Raw genomic sequence first — 22,423 nt, 5'->3', positions numbered from 1 at the left:
TATTGAACCCAGGGGCACTCAACCACTAAGTCATATCCCCAGAACTTTTTATATTTTATTTAGAGACAGCATCTCGCTAAGTTGCTCAGGGCCTCACTAAGTAGCTGAGGCTGTCTTTGAACTCGAAATCCTCCTGACTCAGCCTCCCGAGCCACCGTTTTACAGGTGTGTGCCACCATGACCAGCCCTACAACTTTTCTTTACCACTCCCCTCCACCACAGATGGGACAGTTTTTATTTGAGTGCAATCAAAAAAGTTTTGTGTCAAGGGAAACTTATGGTATCTGCAGGGAGGCCACTGTCAAGGGGAACAGAACTGGGAGGAGAGACCACTGGCCCAAACATGTGGCCAGCCTCTCCCCTGCCTGGAAGCCCCCTCTGCCTGGCTTTGTCCAGCTTGGTGCTGAGGACACATTATTCTAGGGGGGCTCAGGAGACTCCCACCTTCAGTGTCCAGCTAGAATTTGATTGTAATCCAAATAGATAAAGGCAGAGAAGGTGGGGAGCTCTCCCTCCATGTGACCCTGTAATCTTCCTGTCCAGCCTCCTCAGCCCAGGGAAAGAAAAGCACCTGTGGGCTGTGCTCCACCAGCCGTGAGCCACGCTCCTTGAGGTCCCACAGGAGCCATGAAGCAGGGTCTACTCCAAGGCTAGTAGGCTCTGGCTCCTTGTCTTTCCCATCCCATGCTGCCTCAAAACAGCCCTCCTTGCTCTGCTCCGCCCCCAGTCCCTTGGCCCCGCCCACTCAGCACTCTGGACTTACCCTGGTTTTCAGAATCTGCAGATCCCAGAATACCTGAGGCTGCTCTGGCCTGAGCTCTTGGTGTCCAGACACTTGCCTGGAGCCAGCAGAAAGGTGAGCTGACCTGCACCCCATCTTTCCCCTCTGCTCTCCCTCTTTGACATGGTCCATTAGAAAAAGCTGTGTGTTGCCTCTCCTGAAGGCATGTGTGTAGGGAGCACTTCAGGAACCAGATTACAGCTGAGAACACAGGTGCCCCTGGGCTCTTTCTCCTCATTTCACTCCTTTGGTTTTCTATGTGAAACCCATATGTTGAGTTTTATGAAAGGTGTGTGTCTGGGCCTGAAGCAGGGGCACAGTGACATCCCCACTCCTCAAACCCTACCCTTTTTTGAGGGCACCATTTCCAGTGCTGCCTCCTCATCCCTTCCACTTTGGACCTAAAACCTCTGCTCAGAGAACAGAGCCACACTCCCCACTCCACACCTACGTATACCTCCTGCATGCCCACAAGACCAGGACCTTGAGAGGCCAGGTGAATGCCAGAGTTGGGGTGGCTGGGCCAGACCCCCCTTGTCCTGCCCAGCTCCTGATTCCAACGTCTTCCAAGTGCTCCTAATGCTTGAACAGGTCCCTTGTCTGGGACTACTACCCTTTCTGTTCATTCCCCAAGGACACCCCCATCTCAAAAGGATAAATCCAGCCTGGTCTGGGTCCCCCTCTTCTCTTCTGCTGAGTCATCAGAATTTTGCTTATTCACATGCAAATGTGGCTTCCCAGCAAGTTCCCCTGCTCAATTGTCATGTTCCTCTTGGAGCCCAGAGGGAGCTGGACTGGACAAATGGGGTTCCTACTCAGGCTGGCCTAGTGTGTTTCCGGATGTAAAGGGTCCCTGGAGCTCTGGAAGGGACTCAGCACAGAGAGGAGCCCATGGAGTGTAGGCTGTGACATGAGCCCAAAGTCTCATGTCAAGCAGACCAATGAGCAATTAGGCCAGGCAGGCTGGGCAAGGACAGTCCGTGGTCTCCCTGGTAGAGCTCTTAGCTAGCAGGTAGAAACCTGGGTTCTATCCCTTGTACCATAAACCTTCAAAACAAAACAAACAAAATAAAGGAGACAGACAATGGAGGAATTTCTCATATGCTGAAGTACTTGCTAGGATTTTCTGGAAAGATTCCACAACTGTTTCTGAACTGTAGCTCCAGAGATGGCTTCTATGGCTCTGGGCTGTGCCAGGTCACTGGGGTCCTGGAAAGCTCTGCAGGTGAGCAGCAGGTGCAGCCTGAGCTGTGAACCACTGCACTGGGGATAGATCTGCCTTCTAATCTAGCTGCCACTTACTAGCTTAGTGAGATTGGGCAAATACAGGACCTCCTGAAGCCTCAGTATCTCAGAGCAACCATCCAGCAAATGCTGTTTTGTGATAGGACTCAGAGAAGCACACCAGGCGCTGGTCCCTGACTCGGCAGCATGGAGCAGGTCCAGGATATCTACCGCCAGCCGCTGGTCAATGTGAAGGGGGTCCCGCTGATCAAGTACATTGGAGAGATGGTGGAGCCAATTCAGAGCTTCCAGGCCTGGCCCGATGACCTGCTCATCAGCTCCTATCCCAAGACTGGTAAGTGAGGAGAGCCCATTGGGGCTGCAGGGTCCACCTTGATCAGCAGGGCCTGGCCCTCCACTCTGGTCACTTCTGTTTCTCTCTCTTTCCAGGTAGCACATGGGTAACTGAGATCATGGAAATGATCTACCAGGGGGGAAACCTAGAGAAGTGTCACCGGGCCCCAATTTATGAACGGGTGCCTATCCTTGAGTTGAAATGGCCAGGGCTTTCCACAGGTGAGTGATAGGATTCTGGGGGAGGTGACCTTAGAGGAATGGGCTCCAGCTCATCACATCTTCTCCTGCCTGCACCTGAGGTATGGACATTTTGAAAGATACACCTGCCCCTCGGCTCCTCAGAACACACTTGCAACTGACCCTGCTTCCCCAAAGTTTTCTGGATCAGAAGGTGAAGGTGAGAGGCAGGGGACTCACAAGGCCATTCCAGCTTTGTCTCTACTCAAGTGGAAAGACAACCTGTCCTCACTGTGGTGGGCAAAACATGAGGAGAGTGAGACTCTTCAGTTCAGACCTGAGCACAGGGGAGCCCTGTGGCTCAGAGGCTCACAGAGGAGCTGGAGGGTTCTCTGCCTGCCTTGTTCTCCATCTGGGTGTGTGGGGTAACTCAAGGGGGGTAAGATTAGTATGAAGTAAGGCTCCAGAGACCAGCCAGGGTTTTCACACCAAAGCTGAGTTCAGGGACTGAGGTTGTGGCTGGGTGGTAGAGCACTTGACTAGCACATGTGAAGTACTGGGTTTGATTCTCAGCACCACTTAAATAAATAGATAAATGAATGAATGAATGAATGAATGAATGAATAAAGGTATTGTGTCCATCTACAACTAAAAATATTTTTTAAAAATCTAAGTTCAGATCCCAGCTGCCATAGCCATCCCTGAGGTCTCCAGCAAGTCAGCCTCAAGGCCTCAGTGTGTTCCCTTGTCAAGCTGAGAAGGAACTCCCACAGGGATGCTGTGAAGGGGGCCAGGCAGGCAGGAGGGAGGCAGTCCTGGGGTGTGTGCGTGGGGTGGTGTAGCTGGCAGTGGGTGTCGTCTCTCCCTGCAGGTGATCTATGTTGCCCGCAATGCAAAGGACGTGGCTGTCTCCTATTACAACTTCTACAAAATGGCCAAGGGATACCCTGAACCTGGCACTTGGGACAACTTCCTGGAGAAGTTCATGGATGGACAAGGTGGGTCCCCATCTGGAGGAAGGAGACGGATGGAGCTGAGGAAGCCCACCTAAAACTCATACCAATTGGACGGTACTCCTTCCCCAGTGTCCTTTGGGTCATGGTACCAGCACGTGCAGGAGTGGTGGGAGCTGAGCCGCACCCACCCTGTGCTCTGCCTCTTCTATGAAGACCTGAAGGAGGTGAGACTGCATTCTAACACTTCTCTGCATGTCCTATCTGGGGGACAGGAACATCAGGGGACCTGCCCAGGCCCTCAGGACCCTCCCCATTGGTAGGCCCACCCAATCCAGGATTCCCCACACTCTTCCCATTCCTGGCCACAGAGCCAGCTCAGCTCAGGCCCCAGCACAGGCCTTATCTCCTAGCACCTGGGTCAGCTACACATGTGGTCACAGATGAGCTGTTTGTTGTTTTCATGTCTTCCTGCCAGGGGCTGTGCCATGCCTGGGACCACGGTTCTAAAGGAAGACTGTCCCTGTCCTCACTCCTAAGGCACCAAGCAGGGCTCACTCCAGGACCTTAAGGCTGAGAGATAGTGTTTTTGCTTCAGGGATAGAGGCCCAGAGTGAAGAGTGAGGGCTGGGAGGTTTCCAAGTGGAAGGGGCCAGCTCCCCGCTTGTGACACCAGAGAGGGGACTTCCCTTGTGTTTGCACTGTAAGTAATCCAGGCCCCTCTAATGAGCCTGTCTCTTGTTTCAGAACCCCAAGAGGGAGATTGAAAAGATCCTGGAGTTTCTGGGGTGCTCCCTGTCAGAGGAGACCGTGGATCACATCATCCAGCACACATCCTTCAAGGAGATGAAGAAGAATCCCATGGCCAACTACACCACCCTTCCGACTGAGCTCATGGACCACAACATTTCTCCCTTCATGAGGAAAGGTGGGTGCTGGCCAGGGTGGGTGTCTGGAGAAGGGAGGGTGGAAGCAAGTGCCAGAGCGTGCCCTGAGCCATCGGGGGCCACCTATGTGGGTGGGACTTAGGCCACTTTCTTTCCCTCCCCAGGCATCGTGGGGGACTGGAAATCTGTCTTCACCGTGGCCCAGAATGAGTGCTTTGACACCCACTATGCTAAGAAGATGGCAGGCTGCAAGCTCAACTTCCGCTGGCAGCTCTGAGTGGTGTCGTGGGGAGCCACTGCAGGGGGAGCGTGGGCACAAGCCTGACCCATGACCTCAGGAATAAAACATGATATGTCCATCAAGAGGCTCTCTTGGAATCCAGGAGGAAACCTGAGACAAAGTAAATCCCACTGGGACCAAGTAGGGACCTTGGCCCCGCAGCCTGTGGTGTCCACCAGCCCTGCCTGGGTGGGAAAGAGGGTGTGCAGAGAGATGGCCCAGGGACATGAGAGAAGAGGAAGAACATTGGATCCTGTAAATTGCTCTGTTGCCTCCTCCCTCTAGTCTCCCCGACAACTTCCCTTATTTTTGGACTTCCTATAAGCCACCACATACCTCTGGGTTACACTGAGTGGAGGGGAGCAGCCATCTGCATAGGAGGTGTCTTCAAACAGGATGGAGTTTTCATCCAGCGCCTGTAGGTTGCAGATAGGACCAGGACCCCTTCCCACTCCCTGCTGTCCAGAGCTGGTCCTCAGTGAAGGTGGCCTAGGGCAGAAGACAAAGAGCAGTGGGAAGGAAGGATGAGATGAGACTCCATCCCAAAGGGTCATGCTAGAACGGCAAGGTGTCTGGTGCCATTCAGGACCTCCATGTTAAGAAGATCAAACCCAACCCAGAGGGTCACAGGCTGGTACAGGGGGAATGGTGTTCAGCCTGAATTAGGTTACATGGGACCCAGGTCACATGGGTCAGTACCAGCAAAGAGGTGAAAGCAGGAGTCAGGAGGTCTGGGCCCGTGCACCCAGCTTGCACTACTCTGACTGCCCAGATGAGGAAGGACAGACAGGCAGAGCAGCCTGCTCCCTGGGGGGCAGGCTCAGGGTCAGGCTGGGCAGGAGGGCTTCACAAGGTAGATGTAGGTCCTTGAAGTTGTGAGGCCATGAGAGGAGAAAAGGGAAAGAATTGGAAGATGATCCCATATCATGTCTGGGGTCCTGGTGTCATGGTGGGCCTCTCAGTGGAGGCTGCCTTACTGTCTGTGGTCAGGGCACTGTATGTATCAGGGCACTGGAGAAGCAGGTGGTCCAGATATGGAAGACAACAGGAGCTGGCCCTCTGGATAAGCCTCGGGGTCTTTCTCAGGAATGGCTTTCCACTGGGGCTATGGGATGATGCACCTGTTGCTCAATTGTGTGTCCTGAGGGGAGACCAAATTAGCCCAGGGCCAGGGGCGTTCACTTGTTAGGAGTCTGGCCACCCCATTCCCAGCTGGACACTCACTCTTTGCCTTCTTCATCAAGTCATCTACCTCATACCTGTGGGGGACCGGAAGGAGGACACTGGGTGTAGCCAGGTACCCACTGCAAGCCAGGGAGCCAGAAAGAGAAAGAAGAGGAGACGGAGGGTAGGAAATTGGCCTGAGGAGCCCAGTGCCTCCCACACCTCCCTGCCCAGGTGCCCTCTGGGGAAACTCTTCTCCCACTGTGCAGACAGGCTGAACAATGTCAACTGAGAGGGTGTGGTGAGCAATGTACAGCTGAGGTGTGTGTGGGGGGTCCACTCGATTGTTGATGGTGTGGCTGTAATTGACCATCTCTGCCAGGATCCACTGCTCATCCCCTCCCTCGGCCTTGACCCACGTAGCGACCTTGTCTCCAGATTTGACCACATACTCCCCTGAGGCTGCAGTATCCCCACATGGAGTAGGAGCCAGTGAGTGGAAGGAGCCTCATTCTGGGCCTGGACATCAGGTCCTCTCCCTGCTGCTGCCCTCACTTGTCACCAGACTTCCTGATCTACAGAAACAAGTTCATGGCCAACTGCTGCAGTGAGGTCATCAGTACCCCTCTGTGCATGGTCTTCCAAGGAGACTCCAAGTCATGGTCAGACCCAGGGATCTTGACTGCTATGGGACGAAGGCACACCCTTGAGGCCCCAGGGAGGGGCACCTGCCCTGAGACCCCCAGCACCCTGCCCTGTGCTGTCAGAGGAGCTCAGCAGGGAGCCCCCACCTCCCCAGTTACCACCAAGTGTCCAGCCCCTTCCCTGCCCATCCATGAGATGTCCAAGTTGGGACCCTGACCAGCTAAGAAGCCAGAGTGATGAGGTGTGGGGACAGTTGTCACCCTTGAGGGGAGGAACTAGAAAGTTGCCAAAGGGTGGTTTGGAGGTGCAGTCACCTCTGTCTCCTGACCTGGGCACCATTGACCTGAGTGTGCTGCGTCAGCAAAACCCTCAGGGAGCCTTACCCTTCCGGGCACTTTTCTAATCATCTATGTGGTAATTCATCCAAAAGTTGAGAATCAATTATTCAATGTGAACCTTTGGCCTCTCAGGCATGGCTCCACGTACTCCTCAACTTCAAACAACACCAAACTGGCAAAAAAGACAAAATGTAGTCATGGGCCACCAGATCTTCCTAAATTCTTCCTAGATGTGCATCATTAGACAATCATGTAGTTGTAAGAATTATTTTGGTACTGAGGATTTCACCCAGGGGTGCTTGAGAATTGTCCTGGCCACTTTCTTATATTTTAATTTGAAACAGGCTGTCACTAAGTTGCTTAGGACCTCGCTAAGTTGCTGAGTTTGGCTTTGAACATGTGATCCTACTGCCTCAGTCTGCCAAGTCGCTGGGATTGTAGACTTGAGCCACTGCACCCACCTCAATGTTGCCTCTTGAGGGAAACAAAAGATGAAGTAAACATGAGTTGCATGGTGCAGGCTGCTGCTGGTGTCACGGGGTGTATTGCTTTCCTGAATATTTTTTCATAAAGAGACTACACTCTAATGATCAGAAGTGAAGTATAATGAGTAGCTGAAGAGTAGCACAGTCCCTTACTATCATCAAGTATGCTGCACTGTACATAATTACACATGCTCTATTTTTATACCACCAGCCACACAGTAGGTTTATTTACACTATCACTGCCACACACATGTGGTGTGTTGCACTAGGATGTTAACATGGCTGTGGTGTCACCGGGTGAGAGGAGGTTTCAAGCTCCTTCATGTGCATTCTATGTGGCCATCCTTGGGTGAACTGTCCTTCTGCAGCCCAGGACTGTCCTCAGGGTTTCTTGCCCTAGTTCTCCCCGAGACAGAGGTGATAATGGCCCACACCTTCTGGTTCTCTCTTCTTCTGTGACCCAGGGCCTGTGCCTCCCTCCTTCCTCCCGCCACCCACTCTGCTTCTTGCTGTGGGGGGAACCTGGGGGCTTGGCAGGGCCCCACCCTGTGTCCTGAAGCAAGGCCCACGTGTGGCTGCCACCCAGGTGCTGCCTTCCAGGCCCACAGACGCCATTGCCCTGGCTTCCCCGCCTGTCTTGTCAAAGTGGGCAGACCCCTCGTCCCTTGGTCTTGTCTCCTTGCCAGTTTGGTTTTGTTTGAATTAGTGGGGTGCGTGGAGCCATGCCTGAGAGGCCAAAGGTCCACACTGAATGATTGATTATCAACTTTTGGGTGAATTACCACATAGATGATTAGAGAAGTGCCCGGAAGGGTAAGGCTCCCTGCAGACTTTGCTCACCCAGCACACTCAGGTCAACGGTTCCCAGGTCAGGGTACAGAGGTGACTGCACCTCCAAACCACCCTTTGGCAACTTTCTAGTTCCTCCCCTCAAAGGTGACAACTGTCCGCACACCTCATCACCCTGGCAGTGTAGCTTGTCAAGGTCCCAAAACAGGCCTAATGTATGCTAGGAATGCTGAACCAAAGGATAAACACAAGAATGTGAACTTTTGTAAAAAAACAAAAACTTAGAACCAAAGGAACAGCCTGGCCTGGTTTAAGGATGAGCAAAGTGAGGCACAAGCAGGAGACAGGCTCCCAGAAGGGCAGATCCTGGGTCATGGTCTAGTTGTTCACTGAATTATGCTGCTGCCTCTGGGGGACCTGCCTGGGCCTGGCCTCTGGGAGAGAAGGACCTGGCAGGAATAGGTTCTGTGAAGAGGGGTCTTGGGAGTAGGTTGTTGCCCAACTTAGGAGTGACCCCTGAGTGGGGACAACACAGGGCTGTTTGGGATGGGTGTCTGCGCCATAGCAGGGCTTGGTTCATACCATGCAGAGATGACCCAAAACCCCATTCCTTGCCCTTTTCTCATTATCTACCTTGATAGGTAATACTGGGGGCAGGTGAGCAAATGTCCCTGAAGAGCCACTTGGTCTCACTCTCTCTGCAAGCTACGTGACTGTAGGCAAGTTACTTCTCCTCTGTACAATAGGGAGGGCTCCCCTCAGCATTTGGTGAATGCAATGGTGGCTGCCAGTGGCTGTAATCTGGGCCCCTTAAATGAATGATGCTCCTTCTCTGCAAGGAAAAGCAAGGTATGGAGGTGAACACCTATATTCTCTACTACTCAGGAGGCTGAGGGGAAAGGATCAGTTGAGCTCATGGCTTGAGGCTAGTGTAAATAGCTAAATACTGATATAGATGTACTATCTGGCTAAGCTCAGGCACCGATGACCAAAAGGAGGCAGATTAAAAGGCTGCTGAACAAGGCTTTATTGAGACTCGCTCCTGGACGAGACCCTCCAGTCCAACAGAGCCGGTCCAGGGGAGTCAAGCACAGGCTCAGATAGATTGGAATTTTATTGGGCTTAGGGCAGGAACGGAAGGCTTGGGACAGGAAAGGGAGGTTTTTAGAGTCCCTTGTCCTCCTGGGGTTGGTCAGGGGATCTTGCTGAGATCCGTGTCCTTCCAGGATTGGTCAGGAGACCCCACTGATTGACAGGTGGTTCACTACTTGTCTGTCAGCACCTGATTGGTTGTTCTTTTGCACATGTGGGTTGCCTGGTGCTTTATTCCCTTAGCTACCTCAAACTGACCTAATATCCTGGCTTTTTTTTCTTGATGATATAGGGCTCTGAATTACGTCTGGCTACTTTCTGCTGGTTAGGGGTGAAAAATCTCATTCCTGTAAATGGATCAGGGAGGGTTTTAGGTGGGGGCAGAGTCTCGGGAGCCAGAGCAGTTGGTTAGGAGTTGTAGGTCTCCGACTTGAGCATCAGGGTCTGGTAGTCTTGAAGAAGTAGTTGATTGACTGGCTGGTTGGTGAATTTGTGTATCTGATCTTGCAGGAACTTCTCTAGGCAATTTAACAGACATGATCCTATTAGGAGAAACATAAAGAGGACTAATAGGGGTCCTGCAATGGGGAGGACCTTCAGCCAAGGCCAGTCTCCATGGAGACTGTTGGCCTAGTCACTGTCTGTTCTTTTCTAGCTGTTTTTGTAGTTGTTTGATCTTGTCCTTCATTACCCCCAGGAATGACTGTTTTGGTTTAACTGTTTTTGGTAGGTGTTTAAAATCAAGCTGGTCAAAATTGACTTTGTTTCTCTCTATTGTTAAGAGTCAGTTGAGTTCCCACAGAGTCACTCGTTGGGGAACTTGAATGAAGCTTCTTAGTTCTGCTAGTGCCATTTGTGCTGGGATGGGTCCAGGTCTTGCTTGACAATGTGGCTTCCCTTGGAAGCAACAGGAATGTCTCCTTTCTCCAGTGACCTTCCTATTCATAGCAAGTGCACTGATTGGCTTTCATTCTCCAGTGGTCTCATTAATCTCCCTGATCAGGAGGTTATGGGGCCCAGAGTTGCAAAGCTCTTTAGAGAAGTTCCTTGTTCCCTGGATTCAGACTGACTCAGAGGGCCAGAGCCAAATATTGGTTTTCTTGGCCCTTTTAGTTTAACTTTAATTTTAAATCTTGATCTTACACATCTAGCAAGTCAGTCTCACCAGTCTTAAATTAAGAGTACTGAGCTTTAACTGAAGTCTGGCCTACTTTGGAGTCATTCTGACATGTAGTAAGATGGAAGGCAGAGCCTTATCTCAGGTAAGAAATGGATCTTTATAAATTTTAGGTAAAGTGTTCTAGTACTGAAGCTGATCTTTGCTACTTAAATAGAACTTTATATTAATCTTATTGATAATAGGTCCAGTTATAGAACATTAAATGATATAAATTTCCAATAAGTTATTCTTATAAGCCTAAAATTACCATACAACCTTTTGAAGAACACCAGCTTGACATAATGCTCTTTTAAAGCTTCTATCTTAAAGACCTGTATACTTGGAAAATATAAACACGTTTAATATAAAAAAGTAATAGCACCACAATTACATTGATGTTTTATATTAATCAATTTAGCTCTTAAATAACATATTAGAATATTGTAAAATTACAGTTGTTGTTTAACCATAGTTGTATAATCCTTAATTTCTTCAAGATTACTTTCTCAAAAAACTTACATATATATAACCAACTTACACAGACCTTCTTTATCACTTACTTAACTTATTTACTTAGTCACATAGACTTTCTTATCCAGAAACACTTTGTCCCTTCAATTAAATATGGTTTACATACCTAGAACCTTCTAATTTCTCTTTCCCATCTGTTAACCCCCTTTTTATTCACATTTTGAAACAATACTTGTAAGTTTCTGAATTTGGGCAAATTATTCCATTTTAATAAGAAATATTTTGTTATTTACAGTACACAGTTAATCATGTCTGTTTAACATTTCATGAAAACATAAACAATGTTTAAGTATATAGAATTATACCTGTCGGGACTTAAAAATTTTAGTAACCTTGTTTTCAGTGATGACAAAGCAATTTTAAAGGCCATTTTCATCAGAACTCGGACAGGGGTCTGAGGGCTCTCTTCAGCATGTTTGAGCTTTGGATTAGCTGGTAAGAGGGCCTGGTGGGACCAGGTGTGGGCACTGACAGGAGAAGAGAGGAGTGAGTGGGTAGAGGGATCCATTGAGGGGGGAGGGGGAGGGGTAGAAGAGGTGGGCAGAGGAATTATGATTTCAGGACAGGAGGAGGAAGAGGAGGGGGAAGGGATGAAGGGGGAGCATTCTGGAGTGGAGGAGGAGGAGCCTTGGTAGCAGGAGGAGGGGGAGAGGAAGGCAGGTGTGGGAGGGTGGAGGGAGAGTATTGGCTTGGGTGGGGAGGGGGAAGATGGGATGGTGGGGCTGAGAGCAGCTCAGGTTGATCTGAGAATGAGGAAGGAGATGTAAAAGAATAATGGGAAATGGATTTGGGAATTTTTCCTAGCAAGGAAAACTTGAGCAGTGGAACAAGTAGAGCAGAGGGGAGGACAGGAGAGAATCTCAGGAAGCCTGAATATGCCTCCAGATGTGAGGGACTTCTGCCCACTTCCCTGTCCGGTGACAGAAATTGCTCAAATCAGTGAGGATTTAAAAATCAAAAGTTCCTTCTGGGGGTCATTTTGACCCATTGTCTAAGTCACACACTGGGGCCAGGCCACAGTGGAGTAAGACACCAGGCACTTACAGTGTAGGTATTGAGTGAGTCCTAATTTGGCAAAATTTGAATATAGACAACCCAAAAGGAGTTCTGGGGTGTCAGGAGGACTAGGTGTTTCCCATGAACTTCTGGCATCCTCGGGATGGGTGGGAGCAGAAAAAGGCCTTCCAGATTCTGGTTGCACTCACCTGAGGAATGAATAAGGACCAGGTGGGGTTTGAGGTGTCCCTGCAACCTGCCTGGGGCCCAAACAGATCAGAATGACTCACAAGAGGATAGGGGTGTCTCCACAGTTCCCAGGGCCTTGAACAAAATGGGTGGGGGTCTATGGCATGTGTGTGACTTACAGATAGACCCCCTCCCCCTGGGTGGAGAGGGGCTGGAAGGTTAGGGGAAATGAGGGAACTTACCACACTCCTGTTGGCAAGGAGGAAGGGAGAGGGAAAGAAGGAGCAACTTAGGAATTTCCTGGTTTATTTGAAGGGGAGGGTGGACATCAATCCCCTAAGGGAGAGGCACAAAAAGCCCTCCCAAGTTTCAGCACCAGATGTAAGGTCAGGCAACAGTGACCAAAAGGAGGCAGATTAAAAGGCTGCTGAACAAGGTCTCACCTGGAGGAGACCCTCCAATCCAACAGAACAGGTCCAGGGGAGTCAAGCTCAGGCTCAGCTGGATTGGAATTTTATTGGGCTTAGGGAAGGAAGGGAGGTCTTGGGACAGGAAAGGCAGGTTTTTAGAGTCCCTTGTCCTCCTGGGATTGGTCAGGGGATCTTTCTGAGATCCATGTCCTTCCAGGATTGGTCAGGAGACCCCACTGATTGACAGGTGGTTCACTGCTTGTCTGTCAGTGCCTGATTGGTTGTTCTTTTGCACGTGCGAGTTGCCTGGTGCTTTGTTTCCTTATCTACCTCAAACCAACCTAACAAGCACAGAGACCCCCTCTTCAATCCCTGATTTTTGCAATCAAATTTGAAATATTTCAGATACATCAGTCAGAATAACAGGAATGAGTTTATTGAAGGTATCAGAAGAGGGAATGGGGATAATCTCAAGGGAGAGAGTGGGTCCTCTCAGAGAGGAGAGGGGACACATGCTTCTCCTGAATTCCAGTTTTAATGGGCATCATAGAGAAGTTTCCAGAGGGTCCTTCCCAGGTTCACATCTTGTCTTCTGAGGGACAGTAGGGTGACTTCAGACTCTCACGTCCCTACTGTCATGGCAATTCTAGGTCACTTGACTCATGTTGAGTGGTTCCAATTGTATTCTTTTCTTACACAATGGAGCACAACTTTTCATTTCTCTGGTTGTTTGAATTGAATTCTTAACCATACATTCTCTTATGGATTTTTATGGTTAGGAGAAACTATCCTTATCTCCCAGAGTTTCAGGATCCAGTCACAAAAAGTCTCCCCCTTGAGTGTAACTTGGGTTCCTCTATCAACATTATTTTTGAAAGCAAAAATAACTGAAAAGTGGAGAGACATGGATGGATAAGCAATGCTTTTTGTTAAGCAGAGGAGGGACATGTGTCCAAGAGAGAAAATGTCAGAGGGCAAAGGGCTACAACAAGGGTCTGAGTTATTAATAGGGTTTACAAAAACAAGGTCATGGGATGTGTTGGTCAGTACTTTTGGAAGGCTCACATTGGATTTGTTTGCATTTCCCCACCCCAGGCAGGATCCTATGGCAGGCAGTGGCTTTCCTTGTCTCTGCAACCTGCACAGGTGTTAGCACTCACAGTTGATGGGCCCTTACCCTGTATCTTCCCACAGCAGTGTGTGTTCTTCTGTCTTTTGTATTTTCCCTTGGTAATGTGTGGGGACTTTAAAAGTGAGTTTTAATGGCAGACACCAGTGTTACTATCAGATCTTAAGACAGTCTGCTTTTGCACCCAAGTCAGATTGTTAAGGGTAAAAAGTACTGATGGTGGTGCCCCATTGGGCACAGTGACTAGAGTCTTGTGTCTGCAGCAGCCGAGTTACAGCTATTTTGACCCCTGTAGGACAAGAATGCAATGAAGAGGCTCTATAAAAATTGTTTGAGCACCTTTTAAAAACAGCAGAAAAAGAAAATTTGCCTCCCTAGAAGTAGAAAATCCTCTGTATCAAGTTTCACCATGAAAAAATTTTCCTTTTTCCTCTCACTCTCCAAACATTGATTCCTATATCCTAGCACATAAATTCCAAAAAATCTTTACCTAATATTTTAAGATATAAAAATTTACAAAAACAATAAGGAAAAAAAATCCATAAAAGCGCTTTTCCCATGGGAGAGGATGGAACTTAGCAATGTATCCCATTAATCACCTTAATAATGCTTTACTTTAGCCTGCCACCAGCACTAGCTTCATGAATGAAGGTTTGAGACGTGAGAAGCTGCCAGGGAATTTTGAATTAAAGAGACAAGACTCTAATTACCTTTAAACCAGCTCCAGGACAACTCCTCCTAGCTCCAGCCTCCAGCCACCTATTGTGGTAGTGAGGTTTACTGAAGAGGCTAGCGAGAGAAAGAGAGCATGCCAGGGAGTGGACTTTTATTGGGGAACAAAAACTTCTGGGGAAAATTCCATCCAATGAAGATTAAGGGGGGCAGCATGCCAAGGTCAGGGGTGACAATTGGGTCTTCGGGGTAGTGGACAAGCCCTCAGACCTGAGAAGGGTGGGGAAAGCTCTGGACACAAATGTGCCTAAGCACCTCTCGCCCAGCCAGGAAGGTAACTCAAATCACGTGCAAGGATGGCCTCCCACATATTTCCCCTTTTTTCTTTTAAAAAGCCAGTGATGATTTACTTGTCAAGTCTCTGCACTCTCGCTCTGAAGACTCGCCATCCTATCATTATAACACAAAAAAGAATTAACAGCAAAGAGAGCAATGCAATAATGTACCAGGCCGAGTGTTTAAGAATGCTTCCAGGGATTTAAATCCATTTAATTCCTTTAATATTTGATTAGCTAAAGAAGAAGGATCTGAAAAATCAGCTCTATTATTTTGAATATCTTGGATATGATGATGGAGTTCCAAAAGATCCAAGCTATTATTATTATTTTGTCAAATACCTAACAAATAGTTTTTAACCTTCTCCCAATCCCAGAGAGAAGAATTGAACTTGGCAGCTGTAATACACACAATTTTATAACTTACATGGCATTTAAGCGTTTCTTTAAACTTTAAAGCTGAAAGTTCATTACCTATATTTATAACAGTCGCCTCTAAGGCGTTTAACTTAGTCTCAATCCTTTCATCAATATTTACTTGATTGTGCAGGGCCTTGGAAGTATTTTGGGCTAAATTATTAAGAAATTTTGCATGTTGAATATTTTGAGATAAAGTCATCGAAGCTGTGACTGTGGATGCAATGAAAGAAACCAAGGCTAAACTCCCACAATTATAATTCCAATGGCATGTCTAGGTCTTGCTAGCTGAGTATGGATTTGCTGAAGACTTGAAAACCAGCATCAGCGTACCATGGCTCTGAAATATTAGCAGGCAATAAAACAAAAGAGGGCTGATGAAGTACCAGCACTCCTTTTCCTCTATTATATCTAGTAATACAGTTGGTTAGGTTACATTTGTTACATGTTACAACATATCTGTCATCTATCCATTTAACTTTTACATTTCCAATGATTAAAACGTAAGGCAATTGGACTCAGGCTTTTAAGCCATAACAAGAACCTTCCTTACAGCTCTTGCCAACAAATTTTGGTAAAGGCTTGTCTGTAAAATGTAAGAATTCTGAGGCAGCAATTAAGCGCCAAACATCTTTTTGAATACCACCTTTGCTGTAGGTCAAAATATTGCTAACAAATCCTGCAGGTGTCATAGCAGAACTTTTTTGTAATTGTCTTTTGTCAATATTTAGAGTCCAGTCTAAAATATACCCACTATCTTTAGACACCATATGTTGCACTGGAAAGGTATTTACACAATCTATCCATCTAGGAAAGGTGCCAATCTCAATTGTAGAACTATTAGGACAATGAGGTATTCATGGAGGTTTTGCAGAAATGACTGGTTTGTTATGGGGTTATGGGAAAGTCCCATTTTGATCACTAATCTAGTATAAGGTTTTAAGTCTCCATCAATAGTACGATTAATCAGTGTAGGTCTCCCAATTTCTGTCTTTTCCTCAAATGACACTCTGAGACAGCCAGTATGTTTATCATGGGACCAACACGAAGGTAATTTGGCACTGATAGCCAGAATAATTAAATCTAGTTACATGATTGGGAGTAATATGAGTATCTGTAAATCCTCCCATCATGAATGAGTCATTAGTAAACACTGGAATAGATTCTCCAGTCCACACAGCTGGGTGTACCAGGTAGATCTGGGAAATATATCCAGTAAATGTATGCTCAACTCCCATTTACCTGACGGTCCAGCAGGGCAATCACTGTAGCTACCATCATCAATGGGGTCTTATTTCTCCCTAGGAGTCGAATCATTCGTGAAGCGTGTGTTGTCAGCTTTTTCACATCTTCCCATGAGCTCAGCTTTTCAGTGGGTCTTGCTGGGTCATCTTCATTCTTCTTCAATATCTCTTTGTTTTGAGTGAAGGCTTCTCCGGGTCGATTTTTAGTCACTTGAATCTCGGCTCTATCTCCTCCATGTCTGATTGCGTGTTCAGGTACCCAGATAGGAAGGAAAGCACCTTCTGGAAAAATACAAGCATGACCTCTGCCCCACATAATCACTGGATCTGGGCCTTTCCATTGACCAGTCTGTAAGTCTTTCCACAAAACTCGGCCGAAAAGGCTTGTTGCTGTGGGAGACATATGTCTCTCAGCTGTAGTGTGACCTTCTGTGTCACAATTTAAAAAATTTAAAACAAACAAGGCATGATTGAAGCTATTTTGGGGAGTCATAAACCTATTCCCCCTTTTAATTTTTGTAATTGCAGCTTAATAGATAAATGAGCTAGTTCCACAATGGCTTGACCTTGGGGATTATAAGGAATTCCTGTTTTATGATTAATTTGAAACTCTTGGCAAAATTGTTGAAAAGAAGAGCTTACATAAGCTGCTGCATTATCTGTTTTGATCTGTATAGGGCACCCTAACACAGCAAAGGCTGCTAGGCAATGAGAAATTACATGTTGAGTATTTTCCTTTGTATGTGCTGTGGCAAAAATAAATTTGGAATGTGTATCAACTATTACGTGTACATAACGTTTTTTACCAAATTGAGGAATATGAGTTACACCCATTTGCCATTTTGATTTGATCTTAATCCAAGGGGATTTACCCCTGATGGCAAAGATGGAGTGTGAATAACACATTTAGGGCACTGACTTATAATTTGACGAGCTTGTTCTTGGTAATATTAATTTTTTAATGTAAACTAGAAGCATTTTGATGATGTAAAGAATGTGAAGCTTGTGCACAATCATATGGAGACATCTGTTGACAAACAGCTACCAATTTATCAATTTTGTCATCACTTGAAGTTAATAGTCCTGGAAAATTAGTGTGAGCTCATATGTGTCCTATGAAACATGAATATTTTCACATTTGCACCGCCTTTTGTAGATTTTGAAATAATTTAAATTGCTCTTGTGATGATGTATATCCAATAACTGTAGTTTCAATATTTTTTCTTAACTATGACTGCATATAAGCTGTCAGAATAAATATTAATAAGCTCATTTGCAAAGTAATTTAAGGCAAAAATGAGAGCTTGTAGCTCTGCTCTTTCAGTAGAAGTATATGAGGTTTGTATTACTTCTGTGTGGACATGGCTATAAAAACTTGCTTTACCTGTGCTTGAACCATTAGTGAACACCGTTAGAGCTCCACCTATGGGCTGGGCATAAACAATCTTTGGAAAAATAAGCGGTGTTATTGATGCAAATTGAATAATTTTATCACGAGTGTAATGACTTTCTATCTGACCAGGAAAATCAGCTTCTATTTATTTGCCATAAACTAGAAGCTTGAAAAAGCCAATTATTTTGTTGATCAGAAAATGGAATAATTATAATATCAGGTTCATATCCAATTAGTTGTAAAACTCTTGTTCTACCTTTAATTATTAATTGAGCAATAGAGTCATGAAAAGAAATTAATGTCTTTTGGGGAGAATGGGCTAAATGAATACACTCAATAACTCCCAATTTTTGTCATATAGCTCCTGTAGGGGCATGAGCAGTTGGAAATATTAATAAGTATACCAGTTCTTGAGGATTAATTCTAGTAAGTTGTGCATTTTTAATTGCAATTTCAACCTTTTTTTAAAGCTGCTCTAGCCTCTATTGTTAGTTGATGAGAAGTTGGAGAAGGATCTCCTTGTAATATCTGGAATAAAGGACTTAAATCAGAAGTAGTTAGTTTTAAGGATGGCCTCAGCCAATTGATATCTCCTAATAGTTTTTGAAAATCATTAAGGGTATGTAACTACTGAACTTTTATCTATAGATTGTGAGGATGGATTGTACATCCTTGAATTACCTGACCTAAATATTGAAAGGGAGGCATCTTTTGTATCTTTTAAGGGGCAATGCACAAACCCATTGCTGTAAATGAAGCCTCTGAGTAAAAATTTCTGAAAGTAGTTCTGGATTAGCATGAGCCAATACTGTATCATCCATGAAATGAATAATATATGCATCAGAAAAGTTATTTCTTATAGGAGTTATCACTTGACCCACAAATTTTTGACATAATGTTGGATAATTATGCATTCCTTGAGACAAAACTTTTCAGAAATATCTTTTAACTGGTTCTTTAAAATTAATTGCTGGAACACTGAAAGCAAATTTTTCGCAATCCTCAGGATGCAATTTTATTAAGAAAAAACAATCTTTTAGATCTATCACCATTAAGCTATAATTTAAAGGAATTGCTGTAGAAGAAGGAAGTCCAGACTGCAATGGTCCCATAGGCTGAATTGCATGATTTATTGCCCTTGAATCTTGCAGTAACTTCCAATTACCTTTTTCTTAATAACAAAAATGGGGGTGTTCCAAGGTCTAAGTGTTGGTTCTATATATCCAGCCTGAAGTTGTTCCTCAACTAACACATGAATTATCTTAAGTTTTTCCCCTGAGATGGGCCACTGAGAAATCCATATAGGCTCTTCTGTGAGCCAGGTGATTTTTTCTGCTGTCTTTTGGATTGGGGAGACACTCAGGGCCCCTAGTAAAAATTTTTGTTTGGAGCATTTACTAATCTATGTCGAGGAGACTGGTTTGTAAGCAGATACTTTTCCTGATAATTTCCTTCATTATCTACAGGAAGAAACCCTTGATTAATTTCCTCAAACGATCCCATAGAATTTGGAGTTATTAATAATAATCCCATTTTGCTTACTATATCCTTTCCCCATACTAAAGTCTCTAACACATAAGGTTTAAAAACTCCATTATTCCCATCAGGATCTTCCCAACGGCCATACAGAGCACTCTGAGCAGGCTGTGAGATTTGTCCAATTCCTTCTAAGTTAGCTGGCGCTATATACAAGGGCCAATTTTTAGGCCAGTAGGGACTGGACAGGACTGATTTATCTGCGCCAGTGTCCACTACGCCTTTGAACTTTTTATGATTAATTTTAAGTTCCAGTAGGGGGCGCTCTCCTGCCACACTAATTGAGACCAGTACACTCTGGCGATTTGGAAACTGAATTTACTTGTGGGTGTTCATCCGAATTACAGGGTAAAAGGATTAATTGGGCTTTGTTTTTAGGAGTAAGCTGGATGGCATAATTTGATTTTATAATATTTAATTCTCCCTCAAAACAAGAATCCACTAATCCAGGTATCACCTCAATGGCCTTTTTTAAATTGTTATATCCCAAAATTAACCCTATATTTTTTCTAGGGAGTGGCCCAAAAACCCCAGAAGGGATTTGCTTGGCCCTTTTTCAGAAATCAATTCAATTACCATGGATGGTTGTAAAGGAATTGCCTGTGAGGTTCTCTCTGGTAGAAATGGCAGCTCCCCATGGTCGGCCGTGATGATGTTAAGCTGTGCGACCTCTCTTCTGGTTCCCCTGTTTTTCCAGCCCAGGGATGGGCCGACTGGAAGTTGTTTGACTCCCTACCAGGTGGAAGTGTAGACCAAAATGTGGAAAGGTCGAAGCCATCTTGGTAGTTTCCTTCCCCTGCCATGTGCTCTCTGATAGGTTTGCAGTCTGATAGAGCCACGCAACAAAATCAGAATAGAGTTTATTGGCACCCCAGTCACCCAGAGGGAGTGGCTGGTGGCAAATTGTCTTAAGCAAGCTCTGTACAGATGGCAATTAGGACTGTAAACATCATAAGCATTTTTAAATTTCTTAATAGTTTTAAATAGAATTGCCACATGGACGCGAACATGCTGGTCTTGATCATTAACCTGCTCAAAAACTGGAAAGAGTTGAAAGCCACTAATATCTTCTCTAGCTTCCTGCGCCTTTCTAACTCCCCACTGTAATGGAGTAAAAAAGGTCATCGCCAGTTCAGAATACCTGTTCAAATTTGTCCTTCTAACAGGGAGCGGCCGAATTTGAATAGATGGAGCAGGCCCCATTAAGCATAATCTGTTAAAACTCCCTGGTAATTCCTGGACTTCATTGTCTGACTCCTCTCCCTCAGACTGCAATTCTTCTGTGAACCCTTCCCTGTCACATCTTGAGTCTAACCTTCAAAGCCTCTTGGAGGAGGAGGACTTTCTGTCTCTCTATGAATTTCCTCTGGATTTTCCTCTCCTGGAGAGGTATCTTCTATCCTCCCGGAGGCCTCCTCTCTATGGTTTTCCTCCAGACTACTCCGGTTTGGTTCAGGCAAAGCTATGATTTTTACCTTGGGCCTTGCCCTGAGGATTTTTGCTTGAATAGAATTTGTTTTTGTTTTTAGTCTGCTTAAAGGAAAATAGGCTTACTTAGCCTCAGGCAATTTTTCCATTTGAATAGACTCTCTGAATACCTTTCAATAGATCTTCCGGGGGCCAAGGACTTTGGCCCATGTAATCAAAAAGACAGATCTCTAATGCTGTTCAAACCTTTGAATATTGTCAATATTTCCAGGTAATTTATTAGAAAGGCATACTTTATGTAATTTTCTTCCTAATTTTTCCCATGTATGTAAATTTGGTGAATCTTGGTCACAAAACAAAGGACAAAATTCACCAACAATTTTAAAAAATTGTTAACAGCTGGGTCCTTTTGACCTGCTTTCCCTTCTGATTAATTATTGTCTCTAAAATGGTCAAATACATGTCCTTATTGGTAGAAGTTGAATTTCCCATCATTAATTCTTTTTACGTCTCTTAGCTCCAAAAACTGCCTGGTACCTCCATGACCCTAAAAATTGTCAGAAATTCTGCATTTCTATAGCATGCTTTCTAACTCAACCTAGTCGATTTGACTCACGTGCCTCACTTCAGAGCGCCAGTTTTAGCCCACGACCCGCACCGACTTCATGAATCAAGGTTCCAGATGTAAGAAACCGCTAGGGATTCTTGAATTAAAGAGACAAGACTCTAATTACCTTTAAACCAGCTCCAGGATGGCTCCTCCTAGCTTCAGCTCCAGCCACCTATTGTGGTAGTGAGGTTTACTGAAGAGGCTAGCGAGAGAAAGAGAACATGCCAGGGAGTGGACTTTTATTGGGGAACAAAAAATTCTGGGGAAAATCCCATCCAATGAAGATTAAGGGGGGCAGCATGCCAAGGTCAGGGGCGATGATTGGGTCTTTGGGGTAGTGGTCAGACACTCCTTCACGTGGACAAGCCCTCAGACCTGAGAAGGGTGAGGAAAGCTCTGGACACAAATATGCCTAAGTGCCTCTCACCCAGCCAGGAAGGTAACTCAAGTTACATGCGAGGATGGCCTCCCACACTTTACATTTATTTATGGTCTCTAGAATTGCAAAAATATTTGTTATCTTTCTAAAGACAATAATTCCCAGATATTATAAGTTTACCATAAAAAATGTTTTTCTTCAGTCTAATTCACTTATATTCTACAATTCAACCCACAATACTCTGAAAACTTAAGTGTGCTTACCTTCTGGAGAGAAATTCCAAACCCATTAGATTTCTAAAATTTACCCTGGAGGTCCCTGTACAGGCCACCATTTGTTGCAACACATGACTAAACCAGTCAAGATCACTCCAGATGAAGTAGACTGGCACAAAACAATCACACAGAGACAGAGAAATACCTTTTTCTTTGGGTTCTGTGATGGCTCCCTTGACGCAGCTACCACTACGGAGGCAAGGCAGGCAAGAAAAGGAAGAGAGCATGCCTCACATCCAGGTTTTATTGTGGGATGCTGTTCCATGGAATATTCCATTCCCCAAAGGGCAAAGGGGTAGGATTACAAAGGAATAGGTGAGTGTCACTCAACCCCAGCAGGTGACATCTACTTCTGGAGCCATGCCTTGTTATCCGAGCTGGGGTAACATGTGGCCCAGAGTTGTAAAGACTTTAGCAGTCCCAGGGTTCAAGCTGACTCAGAGGCCAGAGCCAAATACTGGCTGTTTTCTTTATTGACCCTTTTAGTTCTTCAACTTTATTCCCCAAGTTTTGGTCTTAAATGTCCAGCAAGCCAATTTCACCCATTT

General features: G+C 45.7%; 1 protein-coding gene and 1 pseudogene across 2 annotated transcripts; one reads left to right on the top strand and one right to left on the bottom strand.

The window, feature by feature from the left end:
* The first annotated feature begins 2,212 nt into the window (after positions 1–2,212).
* LOC143384970 (sulfotransferase 1A1-like) lies at positions 2,213–4,656 on the top strand. 2 transcript variants are annotated; one of them, XM_076840148.2, is made up of 7 exons: positions 2,213–2,360; positions 2,456–2,581; positions 2,662–2,759; positions 3,411–3,537; positions 3,625–3,719; positions 4,240–4,420; positions 4,544–4,656. In XM_076840148.2, exons 1-7 carry the CDS (start codon positions 2,213–2,215, stop codon positions 4,654–4,656), a joined length of 888 nt encoding a protein of 295 aa, XP_076696263.2. The 2 variants fall into 2 exon arrangements, with proteins under 2 accessions (XP_076696263.2, XP_076696264.2); XM_076840149.2 differs by lacking the exons at positions 3,411–3,537; positions 3,625–3,719.
* A 284-nt stretch (positions 4,657–4,940) lies between these two features.
* Positions 4,941–22,423, bottom strand: part of LOC143385449 (SAGA-associated factor 29-like) — a 77,362-nt pseudogene continuing 59,879 nt past the window's right edge.

Source organism: Callospermophilus lateralis, chromosome 19 (genome assembly GCF_048772815.1).
Source record: "Callospermophilus lateralis isolate mCalLat2 chromosome 19, mCalLat2.hap1, whole genome shotgun sequence".
Taxonomy (NCBI): domain Eukaryota; kingdom Metazoa; phylum Chordata; class Mammalia; order Rodentia; family Sciuridae; genus Callospermophilus; species Callospermophilus lateralis.
Note: the sequence above shows the minus strand (reverse complement) of the source record. Positions and strands in the feature narration are given on the sequence as shown.

Coding starts and splice junctions, on each gene's coding strand:
- LOC143384970 (XM_076840148.2), top strand. CDS start 2,213: ATGGAGCAGGTCCAGGATATCTACCGCCAGCCGCTGGTCAATGTGAAG. Junction 2,361..2,455: donor CAGCTCCTATCCCAAGACTG/GTAAGTGAGGAG, acceptor CTCTCTTTCCAG/GTAGCACATGGGTAACTGAG. Junction 2,760..3,410: donor TTCTGGATCAGAAGGTGAAG/GTGAGAGGCAGG, acceptor CTCTCCCTGCAG/GTGATCTATGTTGCCCGCAA.